This window comes from Botryllus schlosseri, chromosome 15 (assembly GCF_051294905.1).
Source record: "Botryllus schlosseri isolate E-star chromosome 15, Bs_hap1, whole genome shotgun sequence".
NCBI classification, from domain to species: Eukaryota; Metazoa; Chordata; class Ascidiacea; order Stolidobranchia; family Styelidae; genus Botryllus; species Botryllus schlosseri.
In genome coordinates, this window is record NC_137250.1 from 12,695,603 (window position 1) to 12,717,683 (window position 22,081).

Consider the following 22,081-nt stretch of genomic DNA (forward strand, 5'->3'; position numbering starts at 1 on the left):
AGGCCCCGGGCTGATATTAACCAGCGCGTTGTCGGTATTAACACTATAAATCCAGTCCATTTGAAATGCCAATTCAGTAATTGGTATTATCGATGCTGCGTACTGCAAATTAGCGAGAATCATTTATATGCGAAATGGGTCATGGATATCACATGTGCACTATCGGCGGTGGTTTGATTTAGCGCGTCCGCATGCAGGCCTGCAACCGTCCGCAGAAACACTTCCGCCAAACAGTAACAATCTCTGAGTGTAATATTGTTTGTGTTTATGTATCTTTTTGATTAAAACTTATGTTCGCGTCTGAACAAATTGTGCTCGTTACCATTGCCGAATCTTGGTATTTAGGTATGACTAGCGCACCCTGTAATTCTAATTATTGCAGGTTTGCGGCAAGTCTGCAACTTCGTTATCAGCGCAACCTTGCCGGCCGATTGTAGAGTCCGATAAAATTGATCACCACTATGTATTTCGCACAGCGTAGTGATGCTGATTTCAGCAAACTAACGATCCTTATTAGGTGTGCAAATTCGACCTCGTCGTTGGTAACGTAGATTTCATCGCACGCTCTGAGAAACACCGTCTCCTATCGCGATTTGACGACCAAATATACGTTCACCTTATACAAATAAAATTGCATTATTTGCATCGATGAGGGCCGCAAGTCGCGTTTAAAATATTTTGCGAAACATTTTTGTGATAAATATTCTCGTAGCGCATAGTTGAACGGAGTTTTATTGTGTGTGCCTGCTAGTTGGAAACTAATCCAGTGCCCATAATATTAATCCAATTATTCTTTGCGAACGTAAATCGGGAAATGCAGCAATGCAGTCAAAAGCGATGTTTTAATTAGCAACCAATTGTCGCGATGCGAGCTACTGAATACTAAGTAAAAACACATTGCGTTGGCGGTGAGGAATAGTTTGATTGGTCGCGCGCGTTTGTAATCATCATTCTTGCCTGTCTTTCGTGTTCCAGAATTGTCGCGCCGTGTTACTGCTCAGTCCAGCGACGAATGCCGATAATGCGGCAATCAATGACCTAGTTTCCCAATCATCTCGGCGGGAGATCGCGTCGCGTTACGTTGTGCGATGCGATATGCGTGCACACTGCAAGGACGAATCTCGCTAATTGGCCACGCGTAACACTGATAACACGACTTATTGAATTGCAACTGAATATTAGCGTCAGAATGGCCATTTCAAAAGGATGGGGTTTTGCGTTTCAAAAGGAGGGTGTTTCGACACCCCCTGACTACGTGCCTGCCGCCACCCCATGCAAAAATAAAAGTCGGCGCCTATGCGGTCCTCTTATATAAGACGATTTGTCATCTTTTTTAAACTTTTTCGAAAGTGTCCTCGGAGGACGCCTAAATGTCCGCTTTTTTCAGAATTTTGGTTGAATGTACGTGGAAATTGGACCGAGATACAGGAAATCAGCGGCCATGCAACGCTCCGACGTGGTTTCCGGGATTTTTGCCAAAAAAATGACCCTTTTTTAGTCAACCGACCACGAAGTCCGAAAAATTTACCATTTTCCAGCTCTGAAAATTTTGAAAAAGTGTCCTCTTTTAACATTTCCAAAATATGGTAACTCTAGTTAGGCTCACCATACGTCCTCTTTTGAGAGGATTTGTCCTCTTTTTTGACTTTTTTGAAAGTGTCCTCGGAGGACGCCCTTTTGTCCTCTTTTTTGAGAATTTGTCCCCTTTTTTGAAAATTTAGGTCAGATTTAGAGGAAATTGCGAGTGATATGCCGCAAATTAGCACAGAACTTAAGCTCCGGCGGGTATTTCGGAGTGAAAAACGGTGATTTTAGCTCTGAGCGAAAAGATGACCTTTTTTTTTAGTCATTCACCTGACAATGTGGAGAGTAAAACGGTATTTTGAGCTCTGAGCGAAAAGAGGACCACCTTTTTTTTAGTCATCCACCTGGCAATGTTGAGAGAAAAACGGTATTTTGAGCTCTGAGCGGAAGTGATGACCTTTTTTTTAGTCAACCGATCACGAAGTGGGAAAAATTTACCGGTTTTTGAGAATTCTTCTCCGGTTTTGCATGTCTGAACTTTCTGAAAAAGTGTCCTCTTTTTAGATTTCCAAAATATGGTAAGCCTAGTTACCATACGTCCTGCTTTAGGAGTATTTGTCTTCCTTTTTGACAATTCGTCCTCCTTGGCAGCTTTTAGAGCTTATGATAGTGGATAGATTCGAGTGAAAATGGGCATAAATGACTCTAAATAGGAAATTCGCGGTACGAACCAAATTCACTACCTTTTTTTCTAGTCAATCAACCACAATGTCGTGGAAAATTTACCATTTTTTCCGGATTTTCCTCCAGTATTCTAAGTCTCAAAATCTTGAAAACATGTCCTCTTTTTCCGATTTCGAAATATGGTAACCCTACCAAAATATACATGTGTAGAATATGAACACTTCTCCGATTAATTTTCTTTCGATTTCCGTGTTTTTACTTAAGCACAATCCTTCGGTGTTTAGAACTGATGGAATGATTTTAGTTGCCTTACGGGGTTTATCCACTGAGGTTTATCGGTAACGGACCTCACATGGCTCATGATTAGTTGGGTTTTTATATTCACACATCAATGAACACAATGTTACACAAGTATTTTGCAATAACTCGACAACAGCAAGGAGCAACATACAACCTGCAAGCTGGTCTGGCTGGACGCACAGCGAGTTGTCTCTTATTGTCTCTTTTCGAAGTAGACGACATCCCATCCGCTACTTTTTTGCCACTTTTCTAAGTAAGGTTCACTGGTATGCATATCTTTCTATCCTGGTTGAATGGATGAGTTAGTTGAGGAGTGAGAAGCAGCTGTTAGCTATTACCACATACATTATATAAGATTTAAATTAGAGCGCGTTTCCTACACTTACGAGCTCCATCCATCTGTTTCTCAGTTTTTATATCTTAAGATGATGATGATAGGTTTGCTCCAGGGATATATAGAGTTCTATATATCCCTGGTTTGCTCAAAGAAAAATGACCATAACTCAGAGCCATGGTGTTGTTTTTTGTTGTTAGCCATGTCTCTCTATATTGAGTGACTTAGGTTGATGTTATTCAACTTTATCACACAAATTTGCAGTTTTACTGTTGACTGTAAATAAGGCTATACCCCTTTTCTTTTTAACTGCTATAATCACATTTACTTCTAGAACTCTTGAATGGGTGGGTCTAATACAGGGTAACCAAGTCACAATTCGAGTCATTTTCAATTTAGCACTGAGTCATGTCTGAGTCCAAGTCATAACGTTGAGACTCGAGTCACTGTTCCCTCTCGACTTCAAGTCATTTCAAATCATTGAACCCGGTCACTCGCATTCATAATATACTCATTAGTTTCACTCTTAACCAGAAGTGGCGAGTAACGGAGTAACCGTAACAAAGTACTACTTTGCCAATGTACTAAGTGGGTATTGGCTACTTCCTCAAGTGGTTCCGTGTTTTGTCCACTTCTGCTTCACAGTTTTAGGCAAATCTTGGTCCATAATATTGGTTTTTTATCAACTTGAGAATACTCAACTCCTACTTGAGCACCATCTATGACCACTGACCACAGATTCATTCCAGCACAGAAAAGGCAGTTTCTGGCCTGATTTATCTCGAGTCATATGATTTGTTGAGTCATGACTCGAGTAGGCCTACAAGTTGAGTCAATACGCAAATGACTAAGATGAGTTATTTCCCAAAATTAAGAGAATGACTTGAGTCATGTTGACTGACCGAAAAATTTCTACTTGACTTTCTACAACTCTGGTCTAATATCAGTTTTTCCTGTATGTTTTATATTAAAACTTGTATTTGTAACAGAAAGCTGATTTCTATACCTGCGCTCATAGTTAAATTTGGAAAATGTTGAGCAGATTTGCTCCAGTGATTCAGCGACATTCGTCTCAATTGCTCAGAAAAAGTCCTGCACCAATATTCAAGTCAGCAGAAGCTCTGTTGATCAAAAACATTTCGTCTACTCCAAAGGGTAACGCTCGATATGGACTTAAAAGAGCACAAGTACGTGACACTTCGGTACGAGGTACATCGGCCATAACGATTGGTCAAGCTTGCGTAGCCGGTGCATCACTTGTTGGCGTTGGAGCTCTCTGCTATTATGGAGTGTCTGGGCGAGAAGGAATAGTTGATAAGGCTGCAATGTGGCCAGCTTATATCCGTGAAAGAGTCACTGATACATACCTTTATTTCGGGGGATCCCTGTTCTCTACTGCTGCAACTGCCGTTGCTATTGCCAGGAATCCATCTGCAATGCGCCTTGTGTCTCGAAATGGTATCATGGCGATGATGGTCGGATTGGGAGCTATGATTGGCACGTCTGTGTTATGTCGAAGTATTGAATACCAACCTGGTTTTGGACAAAAGCAAATGGCATGGCTTCTACACACAGCCGCTGTTGGTGCTGTGATAGCACCCTTGGCAGTATTAGGGGGTCCATTGATGATCCGTGCCGCTTGCTACACTGCCGGTGTTGTTGGTGGGTTATCGGCAGTCGCTGTGTGTGCTCCGAGTGACAAATTCCTGTCTATGGGCGGTCCTCTTGCTGCGGGATTGGGAGTTGTCTTCGTTGCCAGTTTGGGGTCTGCGTTCTTGCCGCCCACTGGAGCCTTGGGTCTCGGTCTTTACTCGATATCCATGTACGGTGGCCTCATTCTCTTCTCTGGCTTCCTTTTATATGACACACAGAAGATTGTGCGATTGGCGGAATCCTATCCAACGTACGGTGTGAAACCTTTTGATCCCGTTAATGCGTCTATGAGTATATACATGGATGCTATAAATATTTTTATTCGAATCGCCATGATGATGGCGGGTGGAAATCGACGAAAATAGGTGTCTACTCTACTTTTGCAAAATACTATAAGCATCCGGAGTGTTCCTCCAGTGCAGCTCACTTCTTGAGCATCAATACAAATGTTTTCCAAATTGTAAATTCGGCAATGTTTTTGAAGATGTGGATATCTGTGGTTCATTCTTAAATGCTCCGAATTAAAGTGTGGTTTTTCTTGAAGTATTGAGCAGTCGTGATTTTCAATCCGTAGTCCTTGGCCCGGACTGATTTATTTTATACTTGTGTGATGGAAGATTATTATTGCTTGCGCTCATCCAGTGGTGGATTGGTAATGTTTCTCTATATCTATCAACATATATTTAGCATTTGGACTGCAGTGGCTTAGTCCTCAGTGTTCAATTAATTTACACTGGTAAAAATCTGTGATGTACATAATATCGATCTTGTTTCATGTTGCCGACTATTTAACTTGAAACTACATGTAAATATATGTTTCTCACAAAAACTCTCTCAAATATTTTGGTGTCACGTTCATAATACTTGTGACCTGCCTTTTGCTTGTATATTGCACTCAGTTGAATATAGATGGCGAAGGTTCAGGTATGCTGTCGCCTGGCAGAACTAATTTTCAGCCAACGTGTGTAGTATTATACATGGACTCAAATGAGAGACTTTATAACGTTTCGGTTGCGTTTGCTAGTGGTGGTAACCCCGTGTGTGGGATAGGTTTGATGGTAATATGCCTTTCAGTCAGAACAGCATAGTCTTGACTCTTGGTAACTATTAGTAGGCCTATTCGCACAATAGTGCTATCGCAAAAGGCCATGAATACACTGGAAACAATGCTTGATGGGCTATATTCGTTATCATTTCGAGGGTGTAACACCAGTTCCCGATTCGTGACGGGGGCGTAGCATTGTGCGTACCTACGAACAATAACCTCTGGTTCAAATTTTGCATATATTGTGCGGAAGTTGTAATCCAATAGGCCTACCCGAATCGCGTTTTTAAATCGGAATGTTTCACGAATGGCTGTTGCGCAAGGGACTGACCGTTTACAAACTTCGAGAACCCACCCCCGAATGAAGATTCGAATACCTGACATGGGCCACTTCACAGTGCAAGACGAAAAAGCTCTGTGAAAATATATAGAGTGTCTACTTCATGTAGTTTTTAAAACAATATATACGAATTACTTTACTTTTCAGATGTTTTGGATTGAGACTACGATTTTATCGCGATAAATAATGATAATATCAAAATCACGGGCAATTCGGTAGTTTGTGAAGCTCTTCGTCTTCGTGTTTGTCGTTGCGTCCTCTAGGCCTATACGTGCTTATAAATCTATTTTGAATTGACTTGACTTGCACTCGAGTCATTGCGCATGATTCGACCAAGTCACATGACGTGGGGACATACGCATAACGTGGTTCGCATCATGTTTTTAAAACCTTTCTCGGTTGTGTCATACATTCACATATTTCGTCATCGTCACACTGCTTTAATCGAAACGATGACCTCGCCATTGTTGTATCACAATTTAAGTTTCGGGGACTTGTTCGGGAGGACGGACGTCGGACACTTGTTCCGTCGGCCTGAAATGATTATAGGGATATATGCAAAAAAACCTGTAAAGCCGCATATTTCAGTTCAATATGAATAAGTTTTAATGTATTGAGTCTTTTGACGAAAATATCGCTAATATCACCTAATATCATATTGCCATTTCAGACATCCGATCCGTATATCATGCTATAATGACAGTGACCAACAAAGGAACGCAATTGAGCGGGCTTAAGGAAGTCACCCAAGCGACAGTCTCCTATTAAATGGGTTAGCTTCATCTCACTGTGTTATCCATGACACAATAGCTTGCAAGCAAGAAGTTCAACTACCCCTGCCAAGCGCGAACGTGTCCGAATAATATGTAAATAGATCGCTTTATGAATTCTGTCGTTTAAATTTGAGATGGTTTCCCATTTCACGAACGCCAAGGCGAGACCGCCGAAAATTACATTTTCACTGGGTCACCTTATATAGGCTATTGATTTTGTTGAGGTAGCCAAGAGTGAGTTTTTCTGCAACGCCTTGCCAAGGGCGTAGCCAGAAAAAATATTTGGGAGGGGCGAAAAATTCGATGACGTAAATGAATACCCCCCACTAAAGATAAGTAAAAAATGTGTCTTGGGCCCTTATGATTATCACAACATCTGGGCGATCGGTATATACATATATTCCACTCACAGACATAAAGCGATGTGATAAGTGATGTAATCGTGGAAATATCGGGCGTCGATATACTCTCGCGCGAAGCACGAAAATTTTCATGGTTAATGAATGAAATTGGTTCCTTATATCGTTACTTGCATATTGCAAATACGTTTTTATTATCAGATTTACCAGTGGTGTCATCGAACATTCAGGGGGCACTTAATTATAGATCTTGAACCGGGCGGGACAGTTGTCATTTATTGCTGTTACTTCATGACTTGCGGATAGTGCTGTCACCATTCAAAACATTGTTCACGCGCAGGGGCGTACCCACGTAGCCAGAAATACAACACACTTTTTTTGGGGGGTAGGGGGCAAATTTTTAATGAGTTTATGGGAGTTCACCGTGGGAACACCTCGCAAAACCGTACATCCATCCATTGCCCATTTTCGTCACTATCCTTTTATACATACGATTCCTAGACGCACACACACACACATACCCTATGGAAGCTTCCAGTTGCCAACTATAGCTTGTATTTGGCGATCGTTCCACGGACGAGCCCAAATCGCTGACATGATGAAAAATCAGTGTGAATTTCGGGCCTAGTCGCGCCGAGAGTAAATAGTTTTGATTAAATGAAAGAAATTGATCAATAATATTGGTGCGTGTATATGAGCAAGTGATGTCCGTTCTTTTTAATTACTTCGTTGAAGCACGGTTATTTAGTAACCTATGGTAAAGATTGACGCTACTTTAAGGTTGGAATCGCTGATACATACCAAATCAAAACTCCTTTGATTAGACTCGTGCGATTTCAAGTTAGGCTATAGCCTCTTTTACGGGAGGTGGCGATATTTTCCTGTGTCAAACTCATTTGTGTCGAAGGGGTCTGATTGCAGGGTCATGATTATTAGGCGCCAGCCATTTAAGCACCCGAAAATCTACATGGAAGGCTTCGGAATACATGTGTCGGTTTTATGGCCGTCACAAATGAAACTTGTACGTTAGGGTGATTCCAATAAATATACCGACAATCTGAATGGGTGGTCAAGAAATGTAACATCATGCCAAAAACTGCATAATCACTACTTTTGTACCCAACTTTTCCCAACACACCCCCTCCATCATCTACGCCTGTTAATCTGATCACGCGGGCTGGTAATAGATAAATATTTGGCAGTAGTATCTGAAACTGCTAATATTATCGACGAAATTCATTCATGACGTTGTAAAAAACACCTGAATTAATAACTCCGATCAGTCGAAAATAAATCTACTAGCGTACCACCTAGAAGACCACTAGTGGTACCCGTACCACAGGTTGGGAACCACTGCTGTAGATAGTGTATCTATATATACTGGTACTGTTGTATTCTCATAATTGAGAATGCAGCTAAATCCAACTATGGGTATTTGCGGATGAATTTATTTTTCGGAATGCTGATAATAAAATCAAGACACTATGGACACTAAATCGCACGAAGCGCGAGGAAAATATTTAGGCTGCATTCATCTGCCCATAAATACTGTAATATTTATTGATTTTTCGAAAATTTTCCAAAAATTTGGGAGGGGCGATCGCCCCTTTCGCCCCTCTCTGGCTACGCCAGTGCGCCTTGGTCAAGTTTGCAGACCTATAGAGGACTTGGGGTGTATTATTTGACTTGTTTTAGGTGGAGGGGGGTTATCGTTATGCTGTTTGACTTTTTTGGAGGAAAATATTCCCGCCCTGAGTAATGTTCTTGCTGTGTACCGGTAAAAAATAAAAATTTTGGATGTCTCGCCAGAATGTCCGTGACATGACGAAGTAACAAATTTGACAGCTCTGCAGGAACTAGGTCATACAACGGAACCTTTTGAGTATCTCACACCCTACTAATTAAACAAAAATTATTAATTCAACTTTTTACTGCAACTTTTGTCAAAATTAAGTGCAACTTTCTCGCTATTTTAGTGCAACAAAAACTTGCCCTAGTTGTCACACATGGATCGATCCGCATATACAAAAAATCGGGACCGTTTATCAAGGTACACCTAGCCCTGTAAAATCATCCTTTCGAATTTGGCGCGGATTTCATTTTATAGTATCTAAATTTAAATTCCAGTTACTAATCGATCCGGCAGCCATATAATTAGCTTTTGCAATAATATACGTCTTCCCAATTTTTACATGAATACAGTTAATGTTTGCACAAGACAGATGCGGTTGCACGGTAATAGAGTCAAATTTGAAATAAAAAATAGGCTAGGTGCTCCGCGGGCGTACGCGACGGTCCAAAGGAGGTCCGAGAAGACAAAAAGGTTGAGGTATAGTTAGTTTCATCCTGCGTCATCTTTGGTCGGTTTATCCATGTTATTATCGCCCATTAAAGGGGGCGAGTGAGGTAGTGGCACTGTAGAGAGGATGTATGGTAGCCTACGCTTCACCGCTGTAACAATTAATGGATTCCTCCGCGATTGGACTGCTTTATTACTATGGCACATTAATCATTATATTCAAGTTGTTATTGATCAGTTCCGATATTCAAAGGTAAATCTAACTCAGATGCATGCGCGACATGATGCATTTGTACACTAGCAATGTGTCTATATCTAATTATTTTGACAAACTATGCCAAGTAGCCTACAACAGTAAATTTATGCAAATATTTAAAAATGTGATTCTTTTTCGTCTCAGGCGTGCAGTGCATCCACAAAAGTAAATTACATTTCCACGATATTAGTTGAATGCTACTCTGCAAGGTCCCGTCCAATTAGGCCTACTTGGAAATACATTAAATACCCCTGTTATTGGTGCTGCGGCCCACGAAGCCATCAAAAACCAGGAAATTGGCCCGCGAGCATATTTGACTTTGAGACCTCTGATCTAGTGCTAGTCTGCTGCATCGATGGAGTAGCCTACAAAGCGTCTTTCAAGTAGAGTGTCGCGTCACTAATAAAGTTTAAAATAAATAGAACAATGGTAAGCTGAACAGCAACAACAACAACAACAGAGTATTAGGCAAAATATTGAAGAAGTATATAACGATCTAGTGAATTAAATACAATCAAATGAAATACATTTAAATTCAAAGCACTGTTCTGATGCCTATGTCGTATCGGTACGGTCATAGCCGGTGGTGGCTTTTGGGGTGGGCGAGGTGGGCGGTCGCCCGGGGCCCCCCTGGTCGAAGGCCCCCCCCCCCCCCTATTTGGATTTTGCGCTTTTTTCAAGGAGAATGACGAATAAACATGGAAATCCGTGCACCAAGCAAGAATATGATTCCGTACAGATGTGTCAATCATCATTGTAACAACTTGTTAAAAGGGGTAGTTTATGTCTCTGTAAGTAGAACTCAGACAAGTAGATGTCCTTGCGTATAGGCTGCACTGTCTGGTACTTAACTGATAGAGAATGTCCTCTTCGTTGCTGTCGTGAACTCTTCAGACGAATATATTGTTCATACACAGTTTATTCTACGTAATTTGCAGTAGGTTGCATGAATCTCATCCCGTTTTAGCTATTGCACGAGTTTATAAATGCTCAACATCATCGCAATAGGAAGTCTACGTCATGTGCTACTATGGCGTGAAATACACTGTTGTGATACGCCCTATACACGCCTACATCATCAAATCACTGCATTTGTTAGAAAAGTCCCGTATCCCGATAATCATCACGTCTCTGCATGCAGTAGAATTACATAGTTTTGATGTAGTCTATCCTTGCACACATGCAAAATAGACATGGCCGAATCCAGCACCTGGGCAAACCTTTGTGGTGGTGAAAGATAGATAATAATAACCGATGCGGTAGGGGGGTCTGGGGGGCGGAGCCCCCCAGAAGTTACAATTGGATACTTATAGGGGCCCCCCGGTAAGTCTCGCCCAGGCCCCCCCCCGTTCGCAGGGCCACCACTGGTCATAGCTACGTTGTAAATTGCTATGGTACGATAGTATAATGTTGTCTATACTGAAATGCTAATCTAATTCAAGAATTCGTTTATCGAAATCGCAATTGCATTTCACAAGCAGCTAAAATATCCACTTTCGTATGCCTAGCGTTGGTCCATTAGTGAAAACAACGTATATAACTCGATATGGATATAGGCCTCCATGTACTAAGAATGCAGTGGTAGCAGAACATTTTTCAACGTGAATATTGCAATCAGACACGGAGCAAATTTAGTACGAACACAACCTCTAACGTGTTATAATACGTCATCGGTGTACATGTGAAGTAGAAACTAGTCTTTGGATATATTTGCATCATGCTAAAAATGTAATCGTCACAGAAAGAGGGGGTATAGCCCCGCAGATCAGTAGCCTATTCTATCACTTAGTTGCAGGAAGTGTGGCCTTGGTGCTAGAGCTAGGACATGGTATAGATTAGTATAGATTTGCCTAGCGACTGAATGGATGCTGATAGGCTATATTTATTTTTAATTATAATTAGCCTAAATTTAAAACATTAGTGTATTGCTATTATTATTGGCTCGATTGGAAGCAACAGTTCGATGTCGGGTATACAATACATTCTACACAATTAAACTTTCGCTTCGAATTTCGAGTTGTAGACGAGGCACTTGATCAGTTTCAGGAAGCCGCATGAAGTGCCTCTTCAGTGTATTTCGTCGTCTATTCGAATGTAAAATTTTAGCACTGTGACGTAAGAATTTGTAACTTACGCTGATAACAACAACAATGGTTGTCAGTGAACGTTCTAGGATTCAAACTTTAATGGAGTGAATGCGGTTTAGGATGTACCGAATCTTCTCTCTCTGACAGTTGGATCTTCACCAGATACGGTACCTCTGCAGCAATTGTGAAGTACGGGCCCTCCCAAAGGAGTTACACGTAACTGGCAATCATGGCTGAAGATGCGAGGTTAGCACCGGTACTGGTGATATTATCGTCGAGGTTTCCGATTTACGTCCTTCATATCCAATCGAGTTTTTTTTTATGTTTACCGCGTACTATACTGCGGCTCCTCCCTAACTGGGGGTCGCAGAGAGTTATCCAAATTCCACACAAAGCGCTGCAGATAATACGATCGTTGGTTACGGAAAATTTTCGGTATGAGAGAAAAAGCGATCGGCAGCTGTGCTGTATCGTAATTATGATTATGATTTCTCGGTCACATAATAATCAACTCCAATATCATGTTATAGGTCCTGAAATAGCAATAAGTGATTGTATTTCATAAGGATTACGGTCATATTTATCAAATACTATCAAATGACATTTTTATCATAATCACAGAAAGACATCTATAGCCAATTGGCATCGCAGTTGGCATCTGTTCGGATATATTTTGTGATGAAATCATAGCTATTTATTTGTAAATTAACTGTAGTTAGTCTGATGTAATTGTCGGACAGATTTATTGGAATTACTGTTAGTTGTGTCAATAACGATATCAGAAATGATAATAAACGATATTATTTGATATATATAAATGAGGAAATCAAATGAATGGTATGCCTATTTACTGAACCTGCCTACCCTTGTAGGCCTAGTAGACAAACGCTTACGTTTCTGAAGCAACAACAGCAAGAGTCACGGGAGCGGTATAGGACATCATATTCCTGAGTTGCAATGTGTACTACACTCCAGCATCCCTTAATATTTTTATTTGGAACTATCAAATTATTATGCTCCTATTTCAAATATGTTACAGTCAAGCCTAAGATGCCTTTCTAATTTGTTTTAGAGTGGAGCTGCTTCAGCAGAAGACATTGAAGTCTCTGAATATAAAAGGGGACAAATGGGCCAAGATGGTCAGTCAAGAGGAAAACAAAATCTTGGTCCAAGAATTTGTCGACAAATCGGACACACCAAATCTTTTCATCTCTAGTGGTGGAGCTGGTGTAATGCCAAGCCACAAATTTCCAGATCAAACTAAGCAGAAAGGTTAGTTCACGAGTCCGAGAAATTACACTGTTTTACGACCAACTACATTTCAAATACTTTAATATCCATACGTTAGAAATTCCAATTACTTCAAATACCTCAATTGCAAATTACAATTACCTTAAAAATGAATATTTTCGACAAAATTTAGTCAATAACCTTAAAAACTTTGCTCAATTTACCCACAAGTATCACATATTGTTACGTGTATTGTTTGTTATTGAATTTTATTGATAAGTCTCACCGTCGGTAATTGATTAAATTAAACATTAATTACTCTGAAAATCCAGAATTACCATTACAATTACTCCAACTCAAGTTCATATGTAGCCATCTTTCAAATTTAATGATCGAATTGGTCAAGTTGTGCAAGTTTTCCAATGAATATAACAGACTAATTATCCAGCATTTAGTGTATTACCTCCCAAGCACATACTTGGTGAATTCTAATTTGACGCTATTATGCCTTATAAAATTACCCATTGCCTGAGACTCAATATTTTACTGCAAACAGGTACCTATGCGATCAAGCGTGCAAGAGAGGCAATCACAAAGGAGAACGCCAAGAAAAGAATTCTCTTTGGCGATGTCCCCCCATGTCCCCTGGAACATGTATCTCCATTAATTGCAGAGGTGGGTTAGCTATTATGCTGGTGTAGACAAAGCATAATATGCTTGCTATTTTTTTTCCAATTTCACTCAGCTTATTGTAACCTGTGTATTGACTGCTGGTACACCCTAAATATTATTACCACAGAATTATGATCTTATTACTTTGAGAACAATGTGACATTGTGTTTGTATTACCCGATTGTGATCCTCACCGCAATACTAAAACATTATGACTGCATAACTGAGTTGTTACGGCCACCAAATGTTTCTTTCATTTCAATTTTCATTTTCTTGATTCATATCAGCAGAGTTGTAACCAAGTCACAAGGTTCCGAGTCACAAGTCAATCTCACTTTTATAGTTTTGACTCGAGACAAATCCGAGTCCAAGTCGGCGAGCAGCTGGCCGTGTTCAAGTCCAAGTGTTATGACTCGAGCCCGAGTTCAAGTCATTGTGTTGACTGTACACTTTCGACGTAGAGTCTTGTTAAACCAAATTTTTACATCTCTGCTCAGTGATATCGAATGCTTTGCATTCATAATATACTAAATTTCTTCACTTTTAACAGTTTCTGGTTGAATTTTCAAGTACTAATAGGCTACTAATAGACGAAATACCGTATAGTCTGGTAACTTCACTATTCTTCGAAATTACATTCAAATGTCGCTCTTGTCCACCCGAGTCTCGAGTCATATGACCTGGTCCAAGTCATGCACAATGACTTGTGTCCATGCCGACTCAATACACAAATTAAATCAAGTCGAGTCAAGTAGTTTTGCGTATTTTGGGAAAATGACTCGAGTCAAGTCGAGTCACCAAAATATTGCGACTCAAGTCGAGTCATGCCATGACTCGAGTCATTACAACCCTGCATATAAGCCATTTGGTGCTCCTTCATCATTCTTGTAGATATCGCACAAAGGCACTGCATTGTAGTCGTTGTGTATTTTTGTTTCAGGTGATGTCAAAAGTAGTTGGGAACAGCGACAATCATCATTTATGGCCACATGTGGTGTCAACAGACATCTCACGACATGTCCACAAAATCAAAAGTAATGTCTTTGTCGTTGCTGGTCATGTGAAGGGAAAGACACTTCTGCCGTTACCTGCGGGTTCGGAACGTGTCGATTCTCAGAAAGAAGAGGAAACTAGGTAATTTGCATTTAGTGACAGTGGTGGTAAAATGTGGGGCTGATCTTGTGTATACAATAGAGCTCTTCTCCACGCAATTGAGACAGTTGTTATCGAATGGAGTCATCAAATACGCAATGTCTTGAAGCAAGAGTCAGCGCAGCCTCTATTTGAGGGTAAAAACCCTGGGCCCGAAGTGGAAATCAAATTCTGGAATGCCAAATGCGTGAACTTGGAATGCATCTACAATCAGGTAGGCCAAATCCATTTGTTGAACATGGTGCGTGCGACAAGTGCATCTCAATTCTGACATTATCGATTTGTAATGACATAAAATATGTATAATCTGCCTTTGAATGTCAGCCTGATATGCCTACTGATGTTTTCTTCAATATTCTGTTACTGTTAATCATTATTTCTCGAGGGTGGTGCTGTGTTCTGTTTTCATGTAGTATTTCAGGAAATTGATGTCATTCATATTGAATTATACTCCCATAGTATTTAACATAGAATATAAAGTCTAGGTAGCATTCTCAGCAAATTACACAATTTGCCTAACCTGCGACTTATCTCGTCGTAGCAGTTCTAGCATATACGCAATACGCATATGCAATATGCATAGTCGCATATGCATGTACATCTGCACATTTCATTACTCAAACTAAAAAAAAATATGGTAACTTGAAATTGTCGGTCGGTTCAACATTTTATGAAACCACTTATGATTTGAAAGGTAGTGAGTTCTCCCAACACTGGTACCAATTCATAGCGATGCCAAATATAGAGTGTAGCCGTTCGGTCGTAGTCCTCGCTGTCTAACTGAATGCGGCTAAGTTACTTCATGTTCGACTGGACCCAGAGACACATTGCAGATTCGACGGATATATTACAGCGAATGCAGGCACAATAAACACATCAATACTTCTAATCCAATCCGAGACTTAACACAGTAACAACTCCATACAATAACAACCCGAGACCAACTCCATACAAAGACCCAACTCCAATCACTTCCTATTTCCCAATACCGCATGCTACCTTACGCATGACTGGTCTTGCAACCAGATAGTCCGGAGTCATTATGACTCTGGAGCCGAGCGGTTACAAGAGTCCTATCTTACAATCACTATTACTGTGGGCTTTGGTTATCCGGTTAGAATTACCAATATGAAATATTGATAGCACTATTTGTTTTGATATGTGCAACTTTCTATTTGTAGCTTTGTAACTCAAAAGTAAGAAAAATGTCAACTCTACTGCGCATGTCCAACAGCAGTTATTATCCAGCACTTCGAGATGTATTTACAGATGTTGTTACTGGTAAGCTTTTCGGAATTGCATTGGCCTACTCCATTTATCAAATATTCTAATCAAACATATGGTGAACTACTACACTATCAGAACGCATGTATTACTCATATTAGCTCAACTCCATTCATATTATTCTTTTAGTCTAAATCAAGTGCCCAATGGTTTTCAGCATGCGAACTACTAATAAAGTGATCAGGCCTGAATGATCAAACTACATAATTGACTATGTACACTTATGTCATATACCAAGTTTACCTGAATTTACATGTATAACACCCTGAATTGAGACTTAGTCATAGTTTTTCATGTATCTGCTGGTGGCATTGGCAAGCATTGTGGAATTTTACAAAGTTCATCAGTCATTATGAAATGATACAGCAATCACAAGAGGGTATGAATGATAGGCTGATGTTAATTTTTTCATACAATTCACATATTTGACACTACACAGCATGATGCACAACATATTGTCCTCATGATTCTTCTGTATCAACATTCTAATGTTTCTACTGCAGCATTACGTGAAGCAAGAGACATCAGGATTCATCTGAACCAGCTTAGACCATTTCTTGATGACATGGAGCAAACTGAATTGACGGAGGTGACGTTGTACATATTCAATCTGCACACATACGTACTTCATTATATATTGGTATACCAGCTGTCACCGATGTAGATGTTCCCTAACGTTACACAATAATGATCCATCAGCATTTGTTCACAAGACTTGTATCTTGTATCTGAAAACGTTGTCATACTTTGCCTTGGCAAACATGTCGCTGCAAAAGTGTACCGTACCCTCTCAAAATGTAGTTATAGTTGGGATCATTGAGGTAATGATACAGCATTTGTATTTCAGATGGGCCCAAAGTTCAAATCATTGATGCATGTAATCTGTCTGATCTGGTCCTCTTCAAAGTACTATTGCACGCCGCCTCGCATCATTGTGTTTTTGAGAGAATTTTGCAACTTCTTGATCGATATCGTACGTAGATTTTAATCATTTAATTATTTCAGCATAGTTTACACGCATAAAATGTAATTCAGACATCCGCCTTTTTACAACCGGACGAGCTGTTGAAAGGGGAGTTGGACGAAAGCTTGGAAAAAGTCAAGGTTGCGATCAAAGCCATCGAAGAGTTTTACGCGACTTATGAAATGTTCAAGTCGAGGATCCATACCTATTTTAAGGTTTATCATTTTGATAATGGTGGCATTTGTCGAGACGTAGGCGTCAGGGTGCTCTTTTTCAGACTGAACGTGAAGCGAAACGATGGGAGTTTGCACCGGAGCTTGTGTTTTCGCGAATGAACTTATTCCTGGATCGGTTGAACACCGTTCAGGTTAGTGAACTTTCAAAGTTCAAATTTTTGAACATTGTCAATTCCCTTGTTTCCAGTGGGCAAAATCATGTCTTTGGTCCCGAATTGTGAGTATTGTCCTTACGGAAATAAATTTGGGCTAGTAAATTAGTGCTAATCATACTGAATACATAAGTATATTGTTCTCTCATGTGTTATCGATTCCGTTGTTGAAGAATAATTACATTGAATTCATAGTTGACTTTCGTCGTTCATGTTAACGGATCTACACAGGCATAGAACGTAACAGCTTTTATACTTTCATGCAATGGAGAATTGTAAAATCTCACTAATTCTGACATATGATCCTTGGATATTGCAAACGAAACTCTTCATTGATAAATTTGCTGCTCTGGCTGCAACTCTCAATCTAACAAGCTCACAGGCTTGATTTGATGTTGTCTATGAGCATATTTACTAAATCACTAGTTGCATGGCTTTTTTGCCGTCTAATATAACAAAGCGTATATCTGAAGACTTGAAATATTGCAGGAATTCTTTGCTACGAGTCAGGAATTTTTCAAGCTCGAGAAGATCGAATTTGGCGGGGTGAAGGGTAAAGTTTTGAGTCAGCTTGTGGTGAAGGTGTACGATGAGTTTCAAAGTGCTTACAAAGTGTTTGGGGAGAGGACTTATAATCCGTTAGACCCCGAGGACTCCGTAAGTACCGACTGTATTTTGTTTTCGTGCTATTTCTTCTACGGCAAAATTGATTTCAGTCGTTTGACAATGATTTGAAAGCTTTCCAAAGATGTATATCCGACTTGGAAATGCAGCTCGCTAAAATCGTCTGCCAGGGATTTGATGACTGCTCCGGTATCGAATCGATGTTCAAGGTAGATCTTACTATTTTTGATGTATGTGATGCTGTCTGAATAGGCTCTGCACTTAATCATGTGACTTCATGCATGCATGAGGATTTAGCAATGGTGAATGTCGGCGACGCGTCCAATTACTAGACGATATCGTCATCTCGTGATGATTTTAACCTATAAAACATACATGAATGAAGTATGTTGTAATTAATAACTTATGAAAACCAGTATTTGGGTGTATTGTTGAGGTGTATTGTTGACAGACTATGATAAGTCAGCATTTTGGCTACAAATTGATTCACGATTCACGATTTGATCTATTTTGTCATAAAATCTAATTTTAGCTCGACCCAGCTAACTATTTCAAATATTGGCCAGTGTTTTAATATGAATGTTTCTCATCGCTAATATTTACAAGGCTACTAGCTTTTGCAAGGCTAACATCTGCTTATTGTTGTCATCAGCTGCTGAGTATGTTCGGCAGTTTGCTGGACCGCCCGGTGATTAAAGACAAGTTTGATGCCAGATACTCCTATCTCCTATCCATTTTCAATGACACGTTGGACGAAGTGAAACAGATATTCGATGGTCATATTTGCGACGTCACTAACGAGGTATGGACGGTAAAATAACAAAATAGGCACGGTACACATGTGTGCGTTATGTCTGTTCCAAATCAGGTTGATGGCGGCCGGCTTTATCCTACCGCCCATAAGAACCAACCTGCCGTGGCGGGGCAGTTGAAATGGGCTGTCGAAATGGAGCAGAGGATTACTTGGCCCTTGGAAAGCTTCAAGCTTCTCAAACATCCGTGAGTTTCGTAACGATATTCTATAGAATTGATCATGTTTGATTATAATAATATGTTGAATTAATTAATGGTTTGTGCATAGTGATATGAGTTTGTATTATGATTGAGATATTGCATTTTGAAGTCAAACACAGCCAGAGGTGGTCAAGTAGAAGTGGAAGTCTCGCCATGAGTTTCTACTCAATTAGATATAGAAATTTGCCGCTTCGCTTCCGCTTGATATTCGGTTTACTGGACGGTATGGAAAACGCTCAGTGATCACTTTGCATTTTTTCAGGTGTTTCGATAGCGATTCTGCCAGGCTTGTATTCATCAAACAAGAGCGCATGGTGGCTCTCCTGCAAAAGTATTTACTTCGCTTTACCTAAGAATGTACGTGACGACTAACCTTTACTTTTGGAACAGATATCGGCGAGATGTCTTCAATGCTTGGGTCTCGGGCGTAGAGGAAAAATGCACTTACAATTTGGGGCAGCCACTCATCAATAGAAACCCAGACTCCAAGCTGATATCTGTCAATTTTGACCCGCAGGTTGTATTTGGAATATTTGTTGATGTGTTTGACTTCTTGCTTCCAGTAAAGTAGACTATTGATTGAATTGTGGTGTTATCGGTGCAAAGTAGAGTTTAATGATAAGGTTTGAATTCCTTGTATATTGTGTAACTGTGCTGAATCATTGATGCAAGTCAGAACAATGAAATAAGTTACCTGAAAATAATTCAGGACAATACGTCTTGGACATGGATTTGACCGTAGTCAAATTCAAAAATTGCAATATATGTATCGGTGACGGTGACAATCGCAAAATTACTAATGGCACAGTTTATCAATATCCTAAAGCATTCTATTATGTGATCATGAGACAGGGCTACGTTGTCCAGTTTTACTTTCTGTTACTGAAATAAATAACGTTTAAAATAATTGAAAGACTACTTTTCGGATTTTTTATGATTGTGATATTGTGCTTTCATAAGAACATTTATAATATCATTTATCCATTTAAAGGCTTTTTGCGTGCCTCTTATCAAGAGTTCCGACACAATAAAGGAAATCAAACAGAGTTGAATTAAAACACAAATGGATTTTGTGCGTTGAGAATATGAAAGACCTAGGCTGAAAAGTTGCTTCCGTTTATAGACTGCTTTTTTCACAAACCCTGGCAAATAAGAATTTACAATTTTCAGCTCATCGCAGTGCTGCGCGAAGTCCGTTATCTGAAATTCATGGAAACCGAAATGGTTCCACAAGGCGCCATCACTTTATACAATCAGCACGACAAATTCCGCAACTACGTTGCCAACTTGGATCTGACTGTAAAATGGTACAATCACGTCAGGCAGAATGTCCTCAATGTCGAGTTACCGTTGATCGCTTCTCAACTGGAGGAGATTGACGGCGTTTTGAACAAGTCCGAATCCACTCTGTCATGGGTGTCAGATGGTAAGTCAATGTATGGTATGTGGTGAGGCTGTTTAGAGAAAATCAGAATGCAATTTTAGGAATCTGGGAGTACATACAGGAGACAAGAGACCAAGTTTGCGATTTACAAGTGCGGGTGCAGAAAGCCAAAGCTAACGTGGAGAAAATTGAATCCATCATGAAGGTAGTATGCGTGTGTCGATTACATTATTCTTCATTGACTTGAGAGCAGGGTTGTAACCAAGTCACAAGGTTCCGAGTCACAAATCAATCTCACTTTTACAGTTTTGACTCGAGACATGTCGAGTGATTTTCAATTCACCACCGAGTCAAGTCCAAGTCAGTGAGTAGAGGGTCGAGTCCGAGTCATAATGTTCACTGTTCAGTTTTTATTTCAATGCGGTTCAACCCACGTTTTTGAACTCCACTCGAGTGATATATAGAATGGCTCACATTCAAAATATCGTAATTTCCCTCAGTCCTAACAGTTCCTGGCCCTATTTTCCAAGTATCAGGACTGATAGACGAAATACCAATAATGTGGGGACTTTACTATTCTTCGAAGTTGAAATGTCTGTCTTGGCCGACCTAGTCTCGAGTCATATAACCTGGTTCTAGTCATGCACAATGACTCTAGTCCAGGGGTGGGCAAACTTTTGAGCTCGCGGGCCGCATTCGACATCTGCATCCATTCGCGGGCCGCACTATATAAAATTGGGACTATACACCTAAACGCAGTAGTGGTATTTGATTATATCATATAGCGATGACATGGAGATAATATATAAGCTTATTCAATGCAAACCAAACATTACTTTGATGATATCGGACAAGCGTGAGAAACACTGGCGAGATTTCATAGGCTGGTCGACCTCAATAACCAATTTTTCGGTTGTCCCGATTCTTAGAACAGAATTGAAATTTGAATCTGTGAGCATCTGTTCCAGGACACCCAATGCTGACAGCATCATAACCATGTCAGCTTCAAAGACGCTTCTACTATGTATGGACAAAATATAAATACCCTAATTGTACGCATGCAGAAAACGAATCTACCTAAGACACGCGCGATTAACGAATCTACTTAAGACACGCACGAATCGTTATTATAAGCACACCACTGAAATATTTAAAACTGGACTGGCCAATCTGAAATCACACGCGTGATCCGAATTATGTCAATGTCGTTTAGGATTTCTGTTATGTTTACCAGTTGAAACCTTTTAAACTGCGTGGGCCTTGATATCTGGCTGTCGTTCCAGTAATTGAACATCAAAGTAATATGGGAAGTATATACCCTAGAATCGTATGTAAATCGCGCGGAGCGCGAAAAAAATTTCAGTTGAGCTCAGCTTCGCGCCCCCTTCAGATGCTTTCACGGCCCCCAAGGTGGGTGCGCCCCTTCGTTTGACAACCACTGTCTTAGAATTATTATGGTGAAATATACTAAGAAAAATCAATTAATCAAGTCCCTGCATTCATTCGATTTTTAGTACGCGTTTGATCAGTATTTTTGATAAGTTTCTTTAGACTCTCGCGGGCCGCACATAACGGTGTCGAGGGCCGCATGCGGCCCGCGGGCCGTAGTTTGCCCATCCCTGCTCTAGTCCAAGTCGAGTCAATACACAATTTGACTCTAGTCTAGTTATTTTATGCATTTGAAAAAAGGACTCGAGTCAAGTTGAATCACCCAA

The 22,081-nt window shown here is 40.2% G+C and overlaps 3 protein-coding genes across 3 annotated transcripts in view; 2 read left to right on the forward strand and 1 right to left on the reverse strand.

Annotated features, from left to right (window-relative positions):
* Nucleotides 1-22,081, reverse strand: part of LOC145457346 (L-threonine ammonia-lyase-like) — a 237,168-nt gene that overhangs the window by 19,126 nt on the left and 195,961 nt on the right. The gene's annotated exons all lie outside the window — the stretch shown is intronic.
* Nucleotides 3,792-5,349, forward strand: LOC145457167 (growth hormone-inducible transmembrane protein-like). The gene has a single exon (XM_080335337.1). The coding sequence runs from the start codon at nucleotides 3,874-3,876 to the stop codon at nucleotides 4,858-4,860; it is 987 nt and encodes a 328-aa protein (XP_080191463.1). The 5' UTR covers nucleotides 3,792-3,873; the 3' UTR covers nucleotides 4,861-5,349.
* Nucleotides 11,729-22,081, forward strand: part of LOC145457343 (dynein beta chain, ciliary-like) — a 57,223-nt gene continuing 46,870 nt past the window's right edge. The window contains 17 exon segments of the mRNA XM_080335536.1: nucleotides 11,729-11,900; nucleotides 12,727-12,926; nucleotides 13,441-13,559; nucleotides 14,497-14,922; nucleotides 15,890-15,989; nucleotides 16,496-16,581; nucleotides 16,840-16,965; nucleotides 17,028-17,171; nucleotides 17,234-17,323; nucleotides 17,834-18,001; nucleotides 18,061-18,177; nucleotides 18,621-18,770; nucleotides 18,837-18,967; nucleotides 19,245-19,313; nucleotides 19,373-19,499; nucleotides 20,153-20,408; nucleotides 20,468-20,571. Coding sequence (XP_080191662.1) covers nucleotides 11,884-11,900; nucleotides 12,727-12,926; nucleotides 13,441-13,559; nucleotides 14,497-14,922; nucleotides 15,890-15,989; nucleotides 16,496-16,581; nucleotides 16,840-16,965; nucleotides 17,028-17,171; nucleotides 17,234-17,323; nucleotides 17,834-18,001; nucleotides 18,061-18,177; nucleotides 18,621-18,770; nucleotides 18,837-18,967; nucleotides 19,245-19,313; nucleotides 19,373-19,499; nucleotides 20,153-20,408; nucleotides 20,468-20,571 — 2,430 coding nt within the window. The 5' untranslated portion in view covers nucleotides 11,729-11,883.

Bases quoted from the DNA above. Each gene is read 5' to 3' on its own strand.
- LOC145457167 (XM_080335337.1), top strand. From the start codon at position 3,874: ATGTTGAGCAGATTTGCTCCAGTGATTCAGCGACATTCGTCTCAATTG.